The following is a 21431-nucleotide window of genomic DNA, read 5'->3' as shown; positions in this document are numbered from 1 at the left end:
ACGGGTATTCATATTTAGTGCGAAGAAAGATGTATTCTATGTCAAAACAGCAGTTTACAGTTTTGTTCATAACAGAATACGTCTATTAGATCCGTAAATACGAGTAGGCTATTTGCGTAACTTGGCATATGACAGCAGTAACTAGAGATCGAATGGGAACGAAAATGAATTCACTCACATTTTATTATTATTATTATTATTATTATTATTATTATTATTATTATTATTATTATTATTATTATTATTATTATTATTATTGTGTTCCTTGTTTTCAAGTTATACAAATATTGTGCCAGTACATTATTTCTAATTTCTCACGGCTAAAGGCCCATTCACAATGAAAATTAAACATAACCGTAACATAAACATAGACGTTTGCGCCCAGGCTACCAAATGGAGTCATTCATAATGATTCACATAAGAATTGACATAAAGGCTCATTCACAATGAAAATTAAACATACCGTAAGCGTTAACTTAAGAATATAAACGTTACGGTAAAATCAAGAAGTCATACCATCATTCACGATGGGAACATAAACATAACCACAAACATACTTGGTAACCATGGAAACATAACAACGACGCCATTTCCTCATGTTCTGTCGTATACTTAAGCGCTCCACGATTGTGTTCTGTTTGAAAATCACGTAAGCATAAGCATGAAAGTTTGGAGTTTGCAAACTTTCATGTTAACGTCTTATGGTAATGTTTATGTCAATGCTTATGTGAATCATTGTGAATGATCCCATTTGGTAGCCTGGGCGCAAACTTCTGTGTTTATGTTACGGTTATGTTTAATTTTCATTATGAATGGGCCTTAAGACATGAAAGTTTGCAAACTCCAAACTTTCATGCTTTTGCTTACGTAATTTGCAAACAGAACACAATCGTGGAGCGCTGAAGTATACGACAGAATATGAGGAAATGGCGTCGTTGTTATGTTTCCATGGTTACCAAGTATGTTTGCTTCTATACGCAACTTTGGCGCCCTCATGCCCATAGCAAGGACGTGGCTAACGAGAAAGACGAGCAAGGTGAGGGGGTGGCGTCATTGGGCGAGGTCATACAAGTTACATACCTTCATGACCTAATAATATTAGCATTCAGCTGTGGCTGTTTTGTTACAGTAAACATTTGAAATTGTCATTTTTTGTTTCACCATGGATCTCGGGACGGATGCGCATTTAGTGCGGGGAACAGCTGTATAAAGGAACATGTCTAGTACTGCAAATCTAATCTTTCAGGTAAAGCTTCCTGTAAAGCAGATTTGAATAATTTCAAGGGAAAAATTGTTCCGGAGCCGGGTATCGATCCCGGGACCTCTGGTTGTACGTACCAGCGCTCTGCCAACTGAGCTACCCGGGAACTCCACCCGACACCGTCTCAACCTTTCCCTTTATATCCACACAACTCGCGTGGGCTGACGAAACGCCAGAAACCCACATCGAGTGCACACAAACTCTGTGTGACTTGAAATTGTGGTTTTCTGTTAACGTACACAGTGACGTATATATTATGCAAATCACACAGAGTTTGTGTGCACTCGATGTGGGTCTCTGGCGTTTCGTCAGCCCACGCGAGTTGTGTGGATATAAAGGGAAAGGTTGAGACGGTGTCGGGTAGAGTTCCCGGGTAGCTCAGTTGGCAGAGCGCTGGTACGTTCAACCAGAGGTCGGGATCGATACCCGGCCCCGGAACAATTTTTCCCTTGAAATTATTCATGTCTAGTACTGTTTATCCTGTTTGGTATTTGACAGCATTAACTAAGAGATCTAATGGGAATGAAAACGAATTCACCATAAGTGCATTTTATTATTATTATTATTATTATTATTATTATTATTATTATTATTATTATTATTATTATTATTATTATTATTGTGTTCGATATTTGTTTCAACGTTGTACAAATATTGTACATTATTATTATTATTATTATTATTATTATTATTATTATTATTATTATTATTATTATTATTATTATTCTGTTCGATATTTGTTTCAACGTTGTACAAATATTGTACCGGTACCTATACATTAGGCCTATACCTATTTATGACTTCTCGCAAATTACAGAAGATTATACTGTAGTTTTATGCGTTCACGTAAATCAGTCAAATATCGGTATCAGAATGCAATGTCTTCTCGGACGCATTCTTTTTTAATAGTAATACAAACACTTCAATCAATGGTTTTTATATTTAAACATTCCAAAGACAAAATGTGGCAAGTCAGTATACATCATTACACATTCTAAATGCATAAATATTACAATCCATGTACTTACTTTAGTAATGAATGATGCAAATTGGACGTCTTCTATACCACCAATCCTCATAAAAACCACAACATGCACCCTCACCATACCGCACACGGTTCAAAATAAACGAAGAGCGGAGCGTAATCATGTAATAATCGATTTCGGTCTGAATCGACCTTCATTATCGATCTGTATGACGAACTATCTAGATCCGTTCATTATTTATGTTGATGACAGAAACAAAGATAGAGCGCTGTGGAATAACTATTAGCAGGTGTGACCGCCAAACGAGCGGACCCTGGTTCAAATCCTGATTGGAACAAGTTACCTGGTTGAGGTTTTTCTTTTTGGGTGTTTCCTCAACCCATAAAAAAGCAAATGCTGGGTAACTTTCGGCGTCGGACCCTGAACTTATTTCGCTAGCATTAACTATTATAGACGCACAACATAATTGAGCTGGCTACATGGGGAGAGTAAATTGACACGGAGGCCATGAAAGAGAAAGAAGAATCGAAGATAATAGATAGAAAAGGCTATAATACTTGTTTGAAAAAAAAATCCTTTTGTCTTTCCATGTCCGGCGAGTTTCTTTTCATTACTCGAATTACTGAAGATATTCAGTGCGCAATGCATCATTAAAATTCTGAAGTATTTATTTGATAGTTAGATTTTTCATAACTGATACTCTCCATGAATTAAAATTTACTAGCTTCCATTGTTAGCAACCTCTTGGATTTGCTATAGATACTGTTGTCTGTTACACTATCAATTTTTTAATCGTGTTTTTCTGAGATCACGTGATAGGGTACCGGTATAAACAGAAAGGATCCGCTTTCTTAATTGACGCCCATTGTTGTTTAGTCAACTGGTCGGAACCTCGTGACACCAATAAGGCATCATTCGTGAGGCAGCTAACAAGCAAATATTCTCATGGGGACAGATAAAAAAGATATTTTTTTTCTTCCACCATGTTAATAAAGTCAAAACATGTGTTTATACAGATTTTGGCCACTTGAGCGCAATTACGAGGACCCTTAGAAAGTAAGTTTCCTTTGGGTCATTTACGAAAAGAAAACAATTTCATGGAAAGATTTATTGGAACAGATACAGCAATTGTTGAGCTATTTTTCAACATATTCCCCACTGATATTGAGACATTTTTCATACAGTGGGACTAACAGAGAGGTGCAGACAGCTGTCACACATTGGTTCCGATCCCAAACAGCAGACTTCTACGACACAGGAATACAAAAGTTGATCCCACGGTATGACAAATGTCTCAATTCCGGTGGGGAATATGTTGAAAATTAGCAAAAAAAATTACTGTATCTATTCCAGTAAATCTTACCATGAAATTATGTTTTCTTTATATAAACGGCCCCAGGGAAACTTACTTTCTGGACGGCCTTCGTAATTGCTCTCGAGTGGCCAAAATTTATAAAAGCACTTCTTTTGACATTATTAACATGGTAGAAGGGGAAAAAAATTAACTTTTTCATCTGCCCCCATGAGAAGGTTTGCTTGTAAGCCAGGAGATAGTGGGGTAAGGTGGCCAGTTCCTTTCCTCCTTCATTGTATACTAGTAACATATTACACTAATCAGACTTAAGATGTATATAAACAGTTGTTCTTCCTTCTACACATATCAGCCTGAACCTTAGTCAGAGGTAAAAGTCCTTATAAACACAATTTGTATTCACAGTTTTTCTTCTTCTGCGTTTTTCCAATATACTTCAAGATTGGCTTTTCGAGGGCCAGACCCAGGATGGACGCTTTGACCCATTGTACGCCCCATACAGTAGGCTATATGCAATGGTTGTCCAAGACAGACAGGTTGTTTGGCTGGCATTCGTGACTCCGATGCTGGCAGGTGGGCCATCCTACTCAGCACCTGACGACCAGGTCCCATCCCTAGACAAGTACCTGACATGCCCTAGCACTCGGAGCCTCAAGCCCTTTCCATACCAACATTGGAAACCTGCACTACGCCCAAAACTTCACTCCGGCCTATTTTTAACTATTTCAGCTAGATGATAGGTGAAACGAGAGAAAGGTGGAATATGTTAGTGAAATGATAGAAAAGGGAATATCCTGAGGAAAAAACCTCTGTGACGTCTGCTTTATCCATAAAAAATTCCATAATGACCTAGCTGGAGATCGAACCTGGGCCGCCTGCATGGAGGACTACCATGTTAGCACTTTAGCCACATAGGTCTACTGTAAGGGGTTGCACTTTACATTAAATAACTTGACTATCACTTTCTGTATTTTATTCAAATTTTGCACACCTATTCTACATGATTTTAGCTTCAATTTGATATATAATACATCTGATAACCATGGGTATGTTTGAAAGTTTGAATTTTTAAAGAAAAAAATTGCCTTTTACGAAAAAGCATGATTCAACTTAAACTGAGAAAATAATAGCCATTTACTATTTTTTCTCTTAAATCTGAAATCATAATATCAAGATTGGTCCTAAATGAGCATCACAGCTGACTTCATACTAAATTTATAGATTTTTAAAAATTTACATTTAAAAAATGTTGTTTCTTTTTCAATGTGTTTTTACTAGAAAATTGCTCATTTTTAATCAAATTTAACCTCGTGGTCTAGAGATTATTACAAAGGACAAGTGTACAAAATTTGAATGAAATCAGACAAACAGTTCTTGGGATATCAGTTTTTTTGTATCGAAAAATGTAATTATCAGGAAAATGAGTATTTTGCAGGAATGTTCCAAAAGCTTGAATTTACATTTAACCCCATCAGAGACTGTTGATATTCCTACTCCATAATCGGAAGCAAGATTGCGCCACTTTCCACAAATCTCACAGCTTCGAACTTATCCTTTATGGATACAACAACAACACGTTTTCTTTTACTCGACATCACACTCGCGTAACTAAAAAATAAGACGTACCGATAACGCAATAACTGCAACATGACTAAAATGAATGAGAAATTGGAAACTTACCTGGGATGCATACACCGTAATCCTGTATTTCCCGGGTAGGTGGGAGGACCGGGGGGGGGGGGGGGACGAAGAGAATGTCTCACTTAAGGGGTTAGGTACAGCTTAGCAATAAAAGTTTTGGAAATATTCAAAATTTTTTTCCTCCATTACTGTATCTTGTACAATAATCAAAATTGGTATGTGTAAAATACCGTCCTTCTGATATAAGAAAAAAATACTTTTACGATTTAAAAACATTATTTATAAATATATAATTTTTTTTCAAAATTCAAAATATTGGGAGTCCACTGTGCTGTGATGAAGCATTTCCCTCATAACTCATAAACTTGTTAACTTTTTCATGTTCTCTCTCTTTTATTTTATCGGTGAAACTCATGTTTACAATATCATGCTCTTTCAACTATATTCCTTAATAAATAATATATTTTTTTTTATTTCATGTTAGAAGAAAATACTGATATTTGACCATTTTTTTTAAAGAATTTATTTTTTTTTTTCAGACAATCTATCAAAGGTAGAGAAGTGAGCTTGCATCATATTGTAGATATGACATGCATAAATACACACAAAAAATTTCATCACAGAATGTTGGATAGTTTTTTAGTTATGTGGGAAATGCTTCATCACTGCACAGTGAACTGAATTTTGAAAAGAAAAGAAAAAAAAAATGTAAATAATTTTAAATCGTAAAAATATATTATATATATATATATATATATATATATATATATATATATATATATATATATATATATATTTTCATAAAGCAGGACAATGTTTTACACATACTAATTTTCATTATTGTACAAGATAGAGTAATGGACGAAAAAAATGTTGAATATTTCTAAAATTTTACTGCTGTAAGCTGTACCTAACCCCTTAACGGGACTGGCCACACTTGGTTACCATACAAAACAAGTGTTTGAGGGATGGAGGTGGAAAACAGATGTAGCATTGCTGTGAGGAGAATGACACTTAAATTTGTAGCCATGCTATAGGAGATGAAGAAGATATTGCAGGGATAAACAAAACACTGTTTATTTTTTTGTGACGTTTATTCGAATTAGCCGGATTCTGGTTAACCGAAGTTCGGTTAAGACAGGTTTTATTGTAATAGGAAAAATGCAAGGCAGTGCTAGCATCAGCAAAATGATTTTTTTAATAGGTTATTTTACGACGCTTTATCAACATCTTAGGTTATTTAGCGTCTGAATGAGATGAAGGTGATAATGCCAGTGAAATGAGTCCGGGGTCCAACACCGAAAGTTACCCAGCATTTGCTCATACTGGGTCGAGGGAAAACCCCGGAAAAATCCTCAACCAGGTAACTTGCCCCGACCGGGAATCGAATGCAGGCCACCTGCTTTCGCGGCCAGACGCACTAACCGTTACTCCACAGGTGTGGACAGCAAAATGATGGGTAGACCTATGTGACCACCCGAATAACACTATATGTAGCGATCTCTACCGAGTTAAAAGAAAATTCATATTGTCTCACAGTCTTACTAATAAACAGTGTACAGTTTTTATACGAGACTTATGCAGAGTTGAGACATAAAACGTTACTAATAAACCGTGAATAAGCTATGGAGGTATAAACAGGCTGTAACTATACAATGGGAATTGCTTTGCAGTAGTTATATACACGAAACCCCTTGTTTAAGCGTTGTATATAGAGAAAAAATGGCCGCCCCTTTAACAGCTGTTCGTATTGACTGTCATTTTATGATGATGTTTACCTTGTAACCACAGAAGAACAAACCAAAGATCATAGAATTATTAGAATAATATTGCTGTAGCTTGTACTCTTTGACCAAAATGTAGTGTGGTAATCGATTAGAGCCAGTTGTACTATCGATATTTAACACGTCACACTAGAGCGCTCTACCGGATCCAGTAGAGAACCTCAGATATTCTATTACCTTTCGTAACGAAGTAATGACGAAACTATGACGTAGCTGTGTAACAGTTGTACTGTTATACACGACGTATGTAGTGATTATTAGTAAGGAATTTACACACGACTTATAAACGAGCTACTCATTGTATAGGTATGAGACAGTTAAACGTCTGTATATAGAGTTTTTATTAGTAAGACCGTCAGAAGATAAATAGTGGAATCTAAAAGGTTCTGCAGAGAACTTATAAAATAACTCAAAATTATTTATTGGATAGCAGGGTAGATGCAGCAAACAGCTGATTCTGTTCACAGGCCAGTATATGTACGTCTTGTAGGTTTATAAGCAGGTATAGGTTGTGTTTCCATGGTAACGCATAGGTCCCATCAAGTAAACAGTAACCTCGTTTATTAATCTGACATTTCACTACATAAATCCAGTACTGAAGTAATCAATGATAATGCCATATGTGTATTCACAATGAATGAAAGACAGAGTCCAGTATAAGATATGTTTATTGTACATCATTCACCTAGAAATGCTATCCTGCTAACTGCTATGGTACACACAATGTTACAGGTGAGTAGCCCGCTTCTTACGGAACAGGTTGCTCAGCACACTCGAACGCTTGTCCTTGTCCTTGCGGCCGGGTGGCGCCTGCTGCTCGCTCTCTGATGAGCTCTCACCCGGCGGCATGTGGCGCTGCACGCCCTCCAGCCCGACGCCTGCGGACGGGGGCGCTACGTACGGGGGCAGGGAGCTCGGTCGCACCTCTCGTCCCTGCAACATACCGCACGATGTACTTCAAACACACGTTCAATAAAACTGAATAGTTTCCTATTACCTGTGTACAGATTCATTGCAGCAACCATGCACTCAACAGAAATATTCCTTGTTTATAAATGTAAATATTAAATTATTACTAAATCTATTTATTTATTAACACTGTAGTAATATTTTTATAGTCTTAGTGTTACTGACACAGTAAGTTGGAAAACTCCCGTATTTTTCACAATAGACCATAATTTGTTCCTGGAAACCCTATCAAATGCCTTCTCATACTCTACAAATAATATAAGATAGTCTACTAATTTTAATGTCCCTTGATAGCATTACGAACACCACAAGCACTAACTAAAAGACTGGTTTCAGCATTTTATAATATATGCCAGAAAACAGGTTTCCAAAACTATCTCTAAATTGAAGATCTCAGTACAATAAGTGGATTATGAACCAAAAGGCAACTTTGCAGGAGAGAAAAAACAAAGTTTCTATTCACTTTATTTTTTGGTACAGCATATTACATGAACTTCAATTTCTAATACTACAAATGGGTTTATGAGTGAACCAATGACAGATTCTGATTCTATGAGGCGGGAATAGTAAGAAAGTTTGAAAATCCGAAAATGCCACATTTGGTCGATAACCCACTTATTGTTCTGAGGTCTTCAATTGTAAACCAATAGTACAGATCCAGAGAAGTTCTGTATCGTGATGGCTAGATCAAATAAAAACTTCTTAAAGTTCAAACAAACTAAATGGTCTAAACTGTGACGAATAAAAAGATAATGATGAGTTATCGGCAATTTATTTACTCATTATTCATCCATTTTTTATTCTTCTATGGATTTATTTATCCATTTATGTCTATTCATGCTGAACCATAAGCAATGTCATTAATTTCAAGGGGGTTATACATTTGACCTGAATAAATGTAACATTGTAAAATTGCTTTGCAGAACGAAAATTTACATTTGTTCGGATGACATTTCTGCATATTTTAAGGACAAAACTAAAATTATTTCAATCAGTTATCATCATAATACACTGCTCTCTTAAACTGACTGAGCATATTGGGAATTAAATCAATGGCTTTCCCAAAACACGCTATGAAATGATTCATATAAAACAATTTTTATCTCGAAAAGAAAGCAAGAACGAGCAAAACTGTATTTAACTTTTTTGTTTGAAATAGCTCAAAGAATAACTTCCTGAAATTAATGACATTACTTACGGCTCAAAACTAAGGGACGTATCAAAAAGCTTATTTCCATTCATAGTTTCTTGTTCTAGAGGCAGGTCCTTCAGCACAATAACCCCCAGCCATTATAGCTGGCTTTTGTAACTGGATTTTGCTACCTGTTGTAGCTCCCCAAATTCATCATGAGCACCAGTCTCATACACTGGCCGAAATTTCATGAGAAATTTCCTTTCCCACGAGGATTCAAATAAGCACTCATACTCATTCCATAACGCAATTCCAGGCATGGTGTCTTAGACCACGATGCCACGGCATGGGGCATAAAAAATATAAGAAAGAATTTTAAATTATTATATTGTCATCACTGATTAATTTTACTCATATATATAAATAATTACCAAGATTGTGGTAAAAAAATGCCACAGTGGCATTCTCAAGACGTGTACATAATATATAGCTTATGTTGTGTAGTACATATAGCTTAAAACAGTCACTCTTTCATGACTTTAATAGCATAATGTACAACTAGACCTCCTCTCTTATTTTGTTTTCAAATTCTGCATAATCACCTACGTATGTTACAGAGAAAACTTGCCTTCCAAGGAATCGATCCTAACTCCAGTAGATTTAGAGTATTGAACACTCCCATTGCACGATAGTAGACAAATAATTTCAACATGAAAAAAACAGCAATGCTATTTTGATACTCACCGGTTGTCGCATCTGTGCTGGGGCCCCCACATTCATGTAAGCTGTAACACAAACATTCTGCAATTAGTAACAGACTATGACGAAAAGAGCCAAAGTCCAAGGCGTAATTACTGGATGAACTTGGCTTCCTCATGATGTTGAAAGCAGTCAGACATACTCTCCTCTTGTCACAGTTATTATTTTAAGACATTCCTTAATGTCTCTTCTACGTACATTCTTGTACAGAAATAATTTAAATGTCTGCCCTTATAATATACGTTTCAATTGCTCTGTTAAGCTACGATTTTGAGAGACTATTTTAGGTAAATCTGGTTAGCATCTCATAAAATTTCTCACCTTAGTGACCACACATCATTTCCTGTTTGGTCACACTTCTCTAAATTTTACAATTTCCTTATAGCTTCTCTTTGGGAAACACAGACAACAGAGTAGGCCATTTTTGCGGAATAGGCTCTTCTTACATGTCTTACAGATTAATTGTCAAACAATGTACGATAACTCTTGCTTAGTGGTAGGATTTCAGACTTGCCATCATTAATACTAAAAAAATCTGAATGCAAACAGCAACATAATACAGTACAACTTCTGAAAGTAAACTACAGTGCTGCTGTTATTCCATAAGACGAATCTTAATACTCTGGACTGAAACAACAACTAGAACAAATGCATAACTTTCGCTAGCACTTTAAATGGCATCACTGTATAACAATTATACACAGACTAGTTTTCAGAACTACATATTTTTAAAGGCTGTTATTTTTCACTATTCGACTATGTATTCAACTCATTTTGGTGTTAGTGAATAACAAACTACAGTTTGATGTCTCTGATATTTATCGAATAATAATAATTTGCATGTCCGTGTTATATTAATGAGACAACTCTCTACAGCTGTGCAACAATAACACATCAGTGCTTCCTAGATTGTTACTCAGGAAAAGGGCATTTACTGGTACGTACAGCAAGTCAGAGTAAAAAGTGTGAATAATCCACTGATGCAGAAATATGAATTGAATTGAATACTTTCGAAAGTCAATACAATGTGCAATATCATCATAATTAAATAATATGCGTGTGAAAGCAAGCTCACTATTAAAACATATCGCAGTTACCATAGTAACCAGATAAATAAAGCTTTATCGAAATTCACATATATACGAGTTATATCATTTAATTTTAGAGAATTATGTGAAGTTACAAAGGATACTGAAGGCACTATTAATCATGAAAGTTTACCTGATAAAAAGTAACTTGGCAAAAACATGGGCGGAATATAAATTTGCCATTTTGTTGTGTACTGTAAGTTCATGGTGGGTTCCAGTGGAAGAACTGGCATAAGTGACTGCTTACCAAATTATAGTCAAAGCTAAAAACAAAAGATCAGCTTAATATCTGTTTATACTGTGTGCAGTGCCCATTATGTTCTCAAGAAAAACTGTATATGGTCATACATTTTAAGGTTTCAATGCAAGACACACACAAGCGCATATGCAGAGTATATTCCAACAAGAACATTCATAACAGAAATTTACCACCCACACACTGTTTACACTGCAAGCACTAACACTCTCCAACTTAAGGTAAGTGGCTCCACAACCAAGCATTCCTGTCGCATACTTTTTGCCCACATGCTACATGTCATGCATAGAAACATCAACTTACAGATTGGGATTACTTACAGTTAGGTTAGGTTAGATTAGGTTAGGTTATGTTAGGTTAGTTTTCTTCTGTTCAGTGAATCCAAAGACATTAGACATGATAATGGACCAATGGCAGATGAAAGATTGTGCTCAAAGAAAAATCTGTTCCATGGCTGTTTTGTCTACATAGGTTGAATTCTTCACTGAAACCCATGAATTTGTTTTTATGAAATAGAAAGGGTTTAGATTTGGTCGCAAGTATAGCGATGTCACTATTGCTTGAAGAGAATCTATATCATGTACATCACTGTTAATCCAAGTGTAGATGATGGAGGAAGGAAGGAAACCTTCTTTTATTGCTCCAATGACATGAATAAGATGACGAAGTTAGATGTCAATATCTTGTGAACTGCCCTTTGACTCAGACTTATTAAGATTGAAAAGAGCAGATTAAATTAACCAATACATATAAGATTAAAAGGACACAATTGGGAAAACAAAATGGCAGCGAGGCTTGGGATTAGAAAGTAAGAGAAGAGAAGAGAACAAGAGCCAGCCAAATGAGATTCACGTGAACCATACAACTTTCAAGAGAAAGAAAAAATGAATCAGTTATGTACTCAGCTAATAGAGCCAGGATGGAGAAATCACAACGCCAGAATGGCTGACCTTAAGTACAAGAAGCAAAGTATGAAATGAAACCATAAGTAAAACAATTTCTGGGGTGACATATAAAACAATGGTATGAATCCATAGTTGTTGATGATGACGATGATGATGATGATGATGACGATGATGATGATCTTACCAATGAATCTATGAAAGTTTAAGCTTAAGACTCTAGTTTGCTTACTGAATCCTAAACAATGAGATGAAATGGCTCAAACTAACAGGTTTAAAGCTACGGTTTGTTTATGGCAATCATCGCGGGATGCACATCGCTGGCGATTATAAACGCTGGCGATGGTCGTCAGGAAGTGGTTTCTTTATCAGCGTACATCGCTGTCAATTCTCATTTGTTTTGCTGCCATATCTCGATTCAATATTTCTACATGGCCTTCTCTAAATATCGATTATTGAACATGTATGCAGCGATGTGCGTCCTGAATTAGCTTCAGAAGCAACCTCCAGCGATCTGCGTCGCGTCCAACGATCTACATTGGCGATCATCGCTGTAAAGAAACCGTACACGTTCATTTTAACTGCTAGCAACTCCAGGCGACAATCACTAGTGATGTGCACCCGGTGATAATCACCGTAAACAAACCACAGCTTTAGTGATATGTTTTATTTAACGGCACTCGCAATTGCAGAGGTTATATCAGCGTCGCCGGATGTGCCGGAATTTTGTCCCGCAGGAGTTCTTTTACATGCCAGTAAATCTACTGACATAAGCCTGTCGGATTTAAGCACACTTAAATGCCATCGACCTGGCCCAGGATCGAACCCGCAACCTTGGGCATAGAAGGCACAGCTTTAGTGCTTTAAGAGTATTTTCTACACACTCTTGAGCAAACCAATGAATAAGAGAGATAATGATGAATTGATAAGAAATGAGTTGGAGATAATGGGGGGGGGGGAAGTAAATGAAACAGACTATGATGGTCCTGTCAAAGATACTAAAAATATGAAGATCACAGTGCGTGTAGTCGTGTGATGCTCGAGAAGAAGAAAATGTAGACAGATGCAGTGTTGTTGTTCCCTGAGCCGCAGTGCCAGTGGTTAGCTTGTTAGGCCAGTATGCTATGTACAACGGACATGCGGAGGGGGGCTACTGACCCTGGTGGTGCTGGTACAGGTTGGCCTGCTGCTCGAGCTGCTGTGGCTGCTGTTGCTGCTGCTGCTGCGGTCCCCAGTGCTCTGCCCCGCCTGTGCGGGGCCTGTGGGGGGGTGCGGAGGACGGCAGGGGCGGGGGCACTTCTACACAAAGACATACGTGGGCAATCACACAAGCGGACGCGCACAACTACTGAAGCAGTGGCACAGCAGCAAGGATCGAACACTCAGTATCCAGCTAACAAGGCACTTCACAATATTTTTAACAGCTTATATATTGCATGGTGGAGTTAACATTTATTCAGAAGATCCGAGGTGTGATCCCACATGCTGCCTATACTAATTAACTTTTATCTTGATTTCCTAATTCTCTGCAAGAAAATATCGGAATAGTAGAGTAGACGCAAGAAGAGCTTGCCACGGAAAGCTGCGCGAACTTTCGGAAACGTTCGGGTGCACTCAACCTCGCTTCGATTCGATTGGCAAACTGTCGATAGTTCTCAGTTGTCTGCTGGCTTGATGTTTCGAGCGAGATTTATCACAGCGTAACGTAACCTAAACCTTGTTGCAGAGTAACTAATAACATAACATTGTTGAAAATACAGAAGCACGATTTTCTTACATATAAAATCATTGAATGAAATGGCAAAAATATTATAAGGAATATGTAATTGTTGAAAATACAGAAACACGATTTTTTTTTTACATATAAAATCACTGAATGAAATGACAAAGATGTTATAACAAAAATGTAATTGTTGAAAATACAGAAGCACGAATTTTTTACATATAAAATCACTGAATGAAATGACAAAGATGTTATAAGAAATATGTAATTGTTGAAAATACAGAACCACGAATTTTTTTTTTTTTTTTTGCATATAAAATCACTGAATGAAATGACAAAGATGTTACAAGAAATATGTAATTGTTGAAAATACAGAAACAAGATTTTTTTTTTTTACATATAAAATCACTGAATGAAATGACAAAGATGTTATAAGAAAAATGTAATTGTTGAAAATACAGAAGCACGAATTTTTTACATATAAAATCACTGAATGAAATGACAAAGATGTTATAAGAAATATGTAATTGTTGAAAATACAGAACCACGAATTTTTTTTTTTTTTTTTGCATATAAAATCACTGAATGAAATGACAAAGATGTTACAAGAAATATGTAATTGTTGAAAATACAGAAGCACGAATTTTTTTTTTTTTTTTTGCATATAAAATCACTGAATGAAATGACAAAGATGTTACAAGAAATATGTAATTGTTGAAAATACAGAAGCACGAATTTTTTTACATACAAAAACACTGAATGAAATGGCAAAGATGTTATAAGAAATATGTAATTGTTTTTCTTTTTCTTTTTTTTTTTTCGTTGTTGGTAACTCTATAGCATCTATTAGGTGCTTTATGGTTGTGCTAACAAATTGAGTTACTTTAATGTAATTGTTGAAAATACAGAAGCACGATTTTTTTACATATGAAATCACTGAATGAAATGACAAAGATGTTACAAGAAATATGTAATTGTTGAAAATACAGAAACACGATTTTTTACATATAAAATCACTGAATGAAATGACAAAGATGTTATAAGAAATATGTAATTGTTGAAAATACAGAAGCACGAATATTTTTACATATAAAATCACTGAATGAAATGACAAGGATGTTACAAGAAATATGTAATCGTTGAAAATACAGAAACACGATTTTTTTTACATATAAAATCACTGAATGAAATGACAAAGATGTTACAAGAAATATGTAATTGTTGAAAATACAGAAGCACGAATTTTTTTACATATAAAATCACTGAATGAAATGACAAAGATGTTACCGTACAAGAAATATGTAATTGTTGAAAATACAGAAGCACGAATTTTTTTACATATAAAATCACTGAATGAAATGACAAAGATGTTACAAGAAATATCTAATTGTTGAAAATATAGAAGCACGAATTTTTTTACATTTAAAATCACTGAATGAAATGACAAAGATATTACAAGAAATATCTAATTGTTGAAAATACAGAAGCACGAATTTTTTTGCATATAAAATCACTGAATGAAATGACAAAGATATTATAAGAAATATGTAATCGTGTAATAATTTATTATTACTATTTAATACGAGAAAAATTCAGCTGAGAGGTCCTGGATTCGATTCCCGGTGCCGGTACGAATTTTTCCCGTATTAAATAGTAATAATACATATTGGCTATTTCATAACAGCCGTGTAGTATTCAATGAGGTGGGCAAGACTTCATACAAAATGAATATGTAATAATTGATATTTGAAGTTGTAATAAAACACTAATACTATGTGATTTTATTAAAATGTTCCGATAACTAGGGTACTATGGTCGGTTTATTTTAATCTGTATATACTCCTTATGTTACGACCGGGGCCTGTTTCGTTTTTCATACATTTATGAACGTTATAAATAATTCCCTAGTTTGACTGTGTAACGTTTTATTAGCACTTCCTAATTTAGAGCCAAAAGGGGGGCATTGTTAAGTACATAGAATGTTATACAGAACTCTGTTATGTAACAAACACACTTTGAACTACACAAAACTCCTGATATCTGGGATAAAACGCAGAATATGCACGCACACGCTGGCTTCTACCCACTCTGCACAGCAACACTCCACGATACGAACAGCTCAAGACCGCGCTTTCGAATGTGCCCTGTAATCAGCATTAGGTGATTCATAGCAGCCCTGTAACGAGCATTGTGACACGAGGACCGAATATCGTTCTCTGCGCACCAGTCAAATGGGCAAGCTTTCTTTGCGCTTCCTCTATCTGTTACAAAAGGACCACAATCAGTTCTACCAATCTTATAACTAGAGCCACGAAGTTCATGTATTTGCATATACAGGGTGTATAGAAACAACACCGACAACGCTTAGTATGTTGGACAGGACAGTACACTGATCATTTTTCAAGAGGAAACCCATGTCTGGAAATTCATGGTTTGGGCGCTGTGAGGCGTCAAAGTTTCATCAGATTGTATTTTGGTGTCCTAATTACGTAGTTATGCAACCCATTAGCCATTAGCCTGCAACTTCACTTTCCTGCGCATGCACTACACTGGGACACTTAGAGAGACGAAAATGTTCGACTTTGCCAAGAAACAGAACCAGCTATCACTGAACTTCTGGCAGTTTGGATATTATTTAACTGGAGGGGCTCGAATAGCTGCTTCAACAATGCCATCACAGTTTCTCTCTACTAAAGCTGTTAATTGGTGAAGTAGTTTTAATTCTCCCAACTATAACTCTGAGTGCCAATGGGTTCTTCTTTTAACGAGGTTTACAGGCAGTAAGTTTTGAGGAAGACGACAAAACGACTGTCAACTTAAATGTACATACTTTCATACAATTTGCAGCGTCACCTGGAGCATGAACTGTAAAGTAAATATTTTTTATACAATGTTAATTGGTTTAACGGAAACTTGACACCCATTCCATCCCAGGTGCAGAAATACCCCAAAGAAGAACACCACTGTTTTGTAAGTGTGGTATTTCGACAAACATAGCGAACTTAACTACAGATTTTTGCATTAAACAATAAGCCCTCTTTTCGGACTTCTGGAAATACAAAATATCTTCAAAGATATTGCTTCCAGAAATTTATTTCCAGGTGTTTCACCATGTACTGGAACTTAACATCTCCAACATTCTGGAACTGCATATAGCAGGGGTTCCCAAACTTTTGAGAGTTACAGACCCCTTAAAAGTTCGTATTTTGTTTTGGTGGACCTACATAACCCAGACACAAACATATTTTGTGCGAGATCGTGCGTATTTGCTTGTTTTCCGCACAGAACCAATACGCGGTAAGTGTGAAATACCACATTCAGTATTCCCAACGTAACACACATAACAATTTCCCTCTTCTTACCGCTTAAGCGCGACATTCATTTTACTGCTTTAGGCTTTTAACATATTATTTTTAGAGATGTTTAACATAGTAATAATTATAAATTGGAAACTTACCACTGCAATTTCACCTAAATTGCAATGTTAATTATTGTTTTTAAATATTTGCAAAAATTAAGTAAAGTCTACTACTCCACGAAACTTATTGCATTCCTGATACAAGTAACATTAAGGAAGCCGTGAAAAAAATCAACAAGATTCCAGATGCCGATGTTATTACTGCAATATGTTATATAAATAATATTGTTAAAATATTAAAATGAAAAATAAATCATTACATAAGCTTACCGTTTGTTTTAAGTTCGCATTTATAGACTGGGGGAAAAAAAGACAGACGTATATCACGGCCTGCTGGAGTATAGTAAACACAGAAAACATTTTATAGCAACAATGTTGAAGAAAGATATTTTGGTTTTCCGAAGTTGCCGTCATTAAACGGAAACCAACATGGAGATTTCATTGCAACTAATTAGAAATTCGTCTTTCAGGTACGTAATAAACGATCTTCGCACAAAATAATGTACGATACATGAGCGGTATGTTTGTTTTCATGTTCTCGGAAATTAAAAAAGCTCAACTACGTTTCGCTTTTTCAATCTTTTCCTCGAACATGAAAACGTCAACATACCGCTCATGTAACGTATATTACTATTACTCATTAAGTATTTGCATAATGTAGTGAATTAAGCACCCTTAACTGGTAAAAGGTAAAGATAAAGGTATCCTCGTAACATGCCATGAAGGCACTTGGAGGGCATGGAGATAGAGCCCCATGCTTTCCATGACCTCGGACTAGAATGAGGTGGTGTGGTTGGTACCACGCTCTGACCGCCTTTACCCCCAGGAAAGACCCGGTACTCAATTTTATAGGAGGCTGAGTGAACCTCGGGGCCGTTCTGAGAGTTTGGCAACGAGAAAAAATCCTGTTACCACCTGGGATCGAACCCCGGACCTTCCAGTCCGTAGCCAGCTGCTCTACAACTGAGCTACCCGGCCGCCCGCACTCTTAACTGGTAGCAATATTAAATTTTAGTTTTTATTTTATAATTTTTTTTATGTAATCTGAAAATGCATAAATATTAAATTATTCAGTCTTTAGGGTATGTCTGCACATGTTATACTAGTGGGTTTATTTCCATTTACCACATTCATCATAATTGTTTGGTTACATATTAGACACCCCCTGTGGTTTTTCGTAGTTTCAATGTGGTATTAAAACCATACTGACAAACTGTGAAACAAATATAAGAGACACCAAATTATTAAAATTGGTTATGTAAGTTTTCTTCATTTATATGACGTGAAAGTTTTAATGGCTTCATTATGAAACAAACCGAGGTTCTCCCCAGCCGTGGGACTGAAGCCGGATGGTCTATGACGAGTCTTCGGCATCAACCCCTTTGATTAGATTACCTGGTTGGGTTTTTCCGAGATTTTCCCCAACCAAAAGGCAAATGCCGGGTAATCTTTCGGCGAATCCTCGGACCTCACCTCATCTCACTACATCTCGCCAAAATATTGTAAAAAATTGCACAAAACTGTAAAAATTGTAGAAAATTACTAAATTGTAAAACTGTAAAAATTTGTAAAAATTGTAATTGTAATATTGTAAAATTTTGACTTGTTCCACATCTTAAAGCTTCATTGCTCATGTAAGATCTATGGAATAAAATAAATCAATGAATGAAAGAGTAAAACTTCACAAAATATTAAGGATGCTGCAAAGAAATACTGAAATGCAACTAATCAGTAGCTTTGTATCAAATTTTACTCTATTACTCATATGGATTAAATATAAAAAGGACTTTTTTTCCTTCTTTTAATTTTAATGGTTCAATGTCGATTTTTTATTTATATAAGATTAAATTCATTCTTTGGTCAGAAATGGCCACCAAAGTGAAACTACAGTATTGATGAGTCATGCTGCACATGCTCCCTGACTTACAAACACGTTACAACAATCCAATACGAACCTTGCTGCTGGCCGAGTTCCATGTGGCTGCGTCTCCAGTTAGACGCATCAGGAGGTGGAACACCGTTCTGGTGGGGCATAGTACCTCCGTGGGAGACCGGTTGGTAAGAAAGAGGGCGCATATCTCCACCTGTGCACATGGAAAGTGCTGACGTCACATTCTTAGTCATAACATGGCCAACATTGAACAAGTTTAACATGAGTTCAACATAGCATTTTTTTTTTTTTTTTTTTGAACTTTGAACATGTATTTATATCGATAATGTGTTAAATTGGAAAAATCATATTAAAGAAATTACCCCCAAACTAAATTCAGCTTGTTTTGCTATTAGATCTATGCAAGATATAGTAAATATCAATACCTTAAAAATAATGTACTTTGCATACTTCCACTCGGTAATGAGTTTTGGAATAATATTCTGGGGAAATTCCACAGATAGTAACAGTATATTCCTACTACAAAAAAGAGTAATTAGAATAATAGTAGGCGCCAAATCTAGGGAATCGTGTAGAATCATTTAAAAAAAAAAACTACAAATAATGCCCATGGCTTGCCAGTATATCTTTTCATTAATAAACTTCCTCGTATGTAATCGTGAAAACTTTGTAACTAATTCAACAGTTCATAGCATAAATACGCATCAAAAAATGACTTTCATACTCCATCAGCAAGTCCATCGTGCTATCAAAAAGGAGTGCGTTATATGGCAGTAAAAATTTTTATAGCCTCCCTATCGATATAAAAAATGAAACTCAAAACATAAAATTATTTAGGGCCAAATTAAAGAAGTATCTAATTTCTCACGCCTTCTATTCTGTAGGTGAATTCATGACATTCAACAACGCTTCATGAAATTGATACAGTACTAAAACTTTGTGTTGTACTAGTAGACTATATTGTAAATCTCGTCTGTATATATTTCATCTAGACTGTGACTATAAATTAAGACTTTATAATAGTATTAAGTTTTTTGACTTGTTCCATATTCTAGCTGTAAGCATGTATGAATACCATGGAATGTTAATAAATACAATACAATACAATACAATACAATAGGCAATTGTCAAGATGGCCATGACTAGATCCAGATAATCATGTGACTCTGATTCGTACCATAGCCTGTCTTTCTCATTAGCCACGGCATTATTTCAATAATCAACGTGAGCACAAGTAAACCATTTTAATCACCCAAGATATCTCATTTGATTATGACAGTGTTATAACGAATAAGATAGCAAAATTTCAAGGAATATGTGGAATGCTGTTGGTAGGAGAGCACGCAGTCTGATTCGTCGTGGTGAATGCCATATTTGTATAGTTGTTCAGTGTTTGCATCCAGACAAGGAGGCATGTTTCACCCGACGTTACATGTTTTAGACTGCTACCAACAGCATTTGCATCACAGCTTTTTCCAACCCTTTTTAAATTTATACATTATATTTAACATTTTAACATAGTTAATATCAAACTGTACAAATTTAATTTTAATTTAATTTTAATGATACGATCTAATGAGAATACTTAGTCTTTAATTGTATAAGGTTAATATCATGTTGTGCCCTTTCCTTGTTTTATATATACGAGAATCTAGTATCAGTGTTCAGCTTTACCATGTACAGTTTACCTCAAGAGGCACGAAACTTATATAATTGTAAATGCCAGCACGTGCATTACTCACTATATTAATTGTTAAATCAACTTATCACCTAATTTTAAAATTGTTTGCATCTCATGCACCTGAAGATGACTTTTTAAAGTCGAAAATATTAGTGACCTTGCATTAAATATTGTGATGTAACAGATTATCTCACCTCACAAATTGAAAAGTGTATTTGACTGAAAATTTATTATATCACCATCATCATCATCATCATCATCAATAACTTCAAGGTTTAGGCCGATGGCCTGTTCCGCCTCCAGAATTTTATCCATCAAACTGGTCTCTCCAACGTCTCTTTGGTCTTCCCACTCGTCTTCTTCGTGTAGGTCTATAACACCATGTTCTGAAAGGTATCCTGTCGTTGGGCATTCTTGTTATATGGCCGTACCAATTATTTCTATATGTTTCAATTATAGTTATTACACTCTCGATATTCAGTTCTCGACGTATATCTTCGTTTCTCTTATGGTCCTGTAGTCTAAATCCTGCTAGTGGCCTTAAGAGTCTCATCTCAGCGGCCTCAATTCTCCTCTGTTGGGCTCTAGTCAGAATCCACGTTTCTGAACCATATAACAATGTCGGAAT

The 21431-nt window shown here is 35.8% G+C and overlaps 2 protein-coding genes across 8 annotated transcripts in view; one reads left to right on the top strand and one right to left on the bottom strand.

The window, feature by feature from the left end:
* LOC138698647 (uncharacterized) overlaps positions 1 to 8068 on the top strand; it is a 34900-nt gene extending 26832 nt beyond the window's left edge. The window contains exon 8 of the mRNA XM_069824779.1: positions 7717 to 8068. Within this exon, the coding sequence (XP_069680880.1) occupies positions 7717 to 7724 (8 nt within the window). The 3' untranslated portion in view covers positions 7725 to 8068. The remainder of the gene's footprint in view (positions 1 to 7716) is intronic.
* Positions 7635 to 21431, bottom strand: part of kst (spectrin beta chain, non-erythrocytic 5 kst) — a 383292-nt gene continuing 369495 nt past the window's right edge. For 6 of the 7 annotated variants that reach the window (XM_069824777.1, XM_069824771.1, XM_069824773.1 and 3 more), the window contains 4 exons: positions 19187 to 19315; positions 13249 to 13389; positions 9830 to 9870; positions 7635 to 7917 (listed from right to left, as the gene is read on the bottom strand). In XM_069824777.1, coding sequence (XP_069680878.1) covers positions 7711 to 7917; positions 9830 to 9870; positions 13249 to 13389; positions 19187 to 19315 — 518 coding nt within the window. In that variant the 3' untranslated portion in view covers positions 7635 to 7710. The remainder of the gene's footprint in view (positions 7918 to 9829; positions 9871 to 13248; positions 13390 to 19186; positions 19316 to 21431) is intronic. The other variant, XM_069824774.1, reaches the window with a different exon arrangement.

This window comes from Periplaneta americana, chromosome 4 (assembly GCF_040183065.1).
Source record: "Periplaneta americana isolate PAMFEO1 chromosome 4, P.americana_PAMFEO1_priV1, whole genome shotgun sequence".
Taxonomy (NCBI): domain Eukaryota; kingdom Metazoa; phylum Arthropoda; class Insecta; order Blattodea; family Blattidae; genus Periplaneta; species Periplaneta americana.
The sequence above is the reverse complement of the archived record's forward strand: the minus strand, read 5'-3'. Positions and strand labels throughout refer to the sequence as shown.